At 39.5% G+C, this 3,448-nt stretch overlaps 1 protein-coding gene across 1 annotated transcript; it reads right to left on the bottom strand.

Annotated features, from left to right (window-relative positions):
* Positions 1–1,103: 1,103 nt before the first annotated feature.
* LOC118532564 (olfactory receptor 2A1/2A42-like) lies at positions 1,104–3,045 on the bottom strand. The gene has a single exon (XM_036087238.2). It carries the CDS (start codon positions 2,291–2,293, stop codon positions 1,352–1,354), a length of 942 nt encoding a protein of 313 aa, XP_035943131.2. The 5' UTR covers positions 2,294–3,045; the 3' UTR covers positions 1,104–1,351.
* Between the last annotated feature and the right edge of the window lie 403 nt (positions 3,046–3,448).

The raw sequence follows: 3,448 nt of genomic DNA, 5'->3' as shown, positions 1-3,448 counted from the left end.
CAAGTCTTTTGTTCACTCTTACTATGAAATTGTGAAAGACTGGATGCAAGCGGCCATCCTAGTCTCAAGACAGGTTAGAAAGTAGATTTTAGGGGTGCTTGGGTAGCTCAGTTGGTTAAGTGTCCCACTCTTGATTTCAGCTCAGGTCATGATCTCAGGGTCCTGGGATCAAGCCCTATGTTGTACTCCATGCTCAGCGAAGAGTCTGCTTCTCCCTCTCCCTCTGCTTCTCCCCCCACTAGCATTCTCTGTCCCTGTCTCTCTCAAATAAATAAAATATTTTTTAAAAGAGGGTGGATTTTATAGGTAACACCCTACAAATCCATCTGAAATGTATAGGATTCATCCCTGATCATTGGATCTGTACTGTAGAAGGAATCCATAAAAACCAATCCTCTACCAATCTGGAATAGCCAGCTATGCTATACTAGCCACTTAACAGTCTCTGGTCAAATTTCCTATTTCGAGACACCTAATGAGGGAAATGATGCACATGCAGACCAACCCAGATGGAAATGCTGATAAAAAGACACCAGAAAACTACATATTGAGATAGTCTGTATATCTACATAATTTACAGATCAACACTCAAAACACTCAAAATTTTCTGGAGAATCCATAAACAGCCCAAATTGTTTTCTTTGATACCCCTTATAAGCCTATTCAACAAGAGAATGCCCAGTTTGGCTCCTTTGCTAGCTACTAGTAACAAGTTTATCTCTGAAGCTGTGAACAATATGCACTGTTCTCACACTGTCTACAGATTTTTCCTTCTCCTCTCCTTTGTCCTATATACATTGCATTGATTTTGTTCCTTCACTCAGCCTGCTCATTTACTCCCTGAATCAATCATTTTCATCCAAAATTTCTCACCATCATGCAACACACTAAATAAATATCTGAGTTATTATTTAACAGTTATCTTTATCAGGACAAGTACAATTTTAGGAGAATGGACAAGTGTGCCTCTGGGTTTGGGGGGATGACTGTCCTTCACAGCAGCTTTTTTTTTCTTCCAAATCTTATGATATATGTGGTTAGTGAGTTTAAACACTTAGGTTAGAGAGGTAGATAGACTGTATTCTACTTCTGGGACCCAGAAAATGAATTAAAACCATTTTTAATTTCACAGATATTAAATTCAATGAGCAATAAAAGAAAAAAATCATATCTGATAAAATCACACTTGCTAGATAATCCATGAATACAACACATCTAAAACTTTTCATTCAAAAAAGTTTTAATTCCTTTTTGGGCTTGCTCTTGTGTCCTTTAGGCACATCTAAGATGAGAGTAGTGAAATTTTCTGGATTTAGGCAGCAATCAAACTCTTAGGCTGGTGATTCCAATGTCACTCCAATTGGGAATGACTTTCCTTGTACAGCACTCTCCTCAGGGCACTCTTGACCTCTGCATTTCTCAAACTGTAGATCAGAGGGTTCAGCGTAGGGTTAAAAAGACTGTAAAACAAGAAAAGGATCTTCTGCTGTTCCTCAGGGTGGCGGGATTTGGGGGCCATGTACACGACAATGGCACTGCCAAAGAAGAGCCCCACCACACAGAGGTGGGAGGAACAGGTGGAGAAGGCCTTTCTGCGGCCCTCCCCGGACTGGATCCTCAGGATGGCAAACAGGATGCGTGAGTAGGACACCAGAACCAAGCAGAAGGGCCCGACTAAGATAAACATACAGGCAACAAAGATGACCACTTGGTTGAGCCAGGTGTCAGCACAGGCCAACTTGAGGACAGACAGGATTTCACAGAAGAAGTGGTTGATTTCATGAGGCCCACAGAAGGGCAGCCTCAGGATGAGGCTCACATGGACCAGGGCCAGCAGGGAGCCACATGCCCAGGAAGTCACCACCAGGGTGATGCAGACCCTCCAACTCATGATGGCAGAATATCGGAGGGGGTGGCAGATGGCCACATACCAATCATAGGACATCACCACTAGGAGAAGACATTCTGTGACAGCAAATGTCAAAAAGAGAAAGGTCTGTGTCAAGCAGCCAGCAAAGGAGATGGGCTTGTCTGGCTTCAGGAGGTTCACCAACATCCAGGGCACGGTGTTGCAGGCATAGGCTATGTCGACGATGGCCAGGTGGGAGAGGAAGAAGTACATGGGGGTGTGCAGTCGGGAGTCCAGCCAGATGAGCCCCAGGATGAACCCGTTCCCCAGCAGGGTGAAGGTGTAGAAGAGGGAGAAGAGCCCAAAAAGGAATATGTGCATCTTCAGGCCAAGATGAAATCCTAATAGGATGAATTCTATAACCATTGTTTGATTTTTCTCCATTTTACTATTAAAGAGAGAACCAGATAGCTATTGACACAATTATTGTAAAACAACTCTTTTATTTATTGTTTCATAAATTTTTGTTGTGTGCAAAATTATTAGGAAACAACTTTAAGACCTCACTGAATTATAAAGAAGGAAGGAAGGAAAATAGGAAAGAGAAAGAGAGAAAGAAAGATAGATTGATTTACCTATGTAAACAAATTTAAATTAAGAGTCTGTCTTTAAGCTAAATTCTTAATCTGACATCTAGTTTTATAGAAGGGAATATGTCACCAGTGATTACCTATATTGAGCCATTGATACTGCGATGGAATAAAAAATAATCAGGAAATATGGATTGTCTCAGAGCTACATATGTACGAATCTGTAAGAGAATTACTGTATAGCAGAAATAATCAGTAACAGAGGAGCTTTCAATTAGAGTGGTCCTGGAAAAGAAAACAATTTTACTTATTTCAGCTGAAATCATGATTGAGTTACTCTCAGAATCTAAATCCCATGTTCATGGATTAGAAGAATTAATATTGTTAAAATGTCCATACTACTCAAAGCCATCTATAGATTCAATGCAATCCCTGTCAAAATTCCAACAACATTTTTATAAAAGTAGGAAAAAAATTCAAAAAATTTAAGGGACCCCAAAAGACCTTGAATAATCAAAGTAATTCTGAGAAAGAAGAAAGCAAAAGTCATTACCCTTCTTGATTTCAAGCTATATATTAAAGCTGTAGTAATCAAAACAATATGATACAATTATAAAAAAAGACACACAGATCAGTGAAAAAGAATCAAGAGCCCAGAAATAAACTCATACAAATATGATCCACTAATATTTGACAATGGAGCCAAGAAAACTCAATGGGGAAAAGACACTCTCTTCAATAAATGGTGCTGGAATAATAGGATATTCACATGTAAAAGAATGAAACTAGACCCCTACCTCACACTGCTCACAAAAATTAACTCAAAATGGATGAAAGACCTAAATATAAGACCCCAAACCATAAAATTCCTAGAAGGAACATAGGGAAAAAGCTCCTTGACATGTTTTGGCAATGATTTTTTTAAGAAGATTTATTTATTTATTTATTTTAGAGACAGAGGGTGTGCAAGTAGGGGGAGGGACAGAAAGAGAGGGAGAGAATCTCAAGC

Source organism: Halichoerus grypus, chromosome 12, assembly GCF_964656455.1.
Source record: "Halichoerus grypus chromosome 12, mHalGry1.hap1.1, whole genome shotgun sequence".
NCBI lineage: Eukaryota > Metazoa > Chordata > Mammalia > Carnivora > Phocidae > Halichoerus > Halichoerus grypus.
The sequence above is the reverse complement of the archived record's forward strand: the minus strand, read 5'-3'. Positions and strand labels throughout refer to the sequence as shown.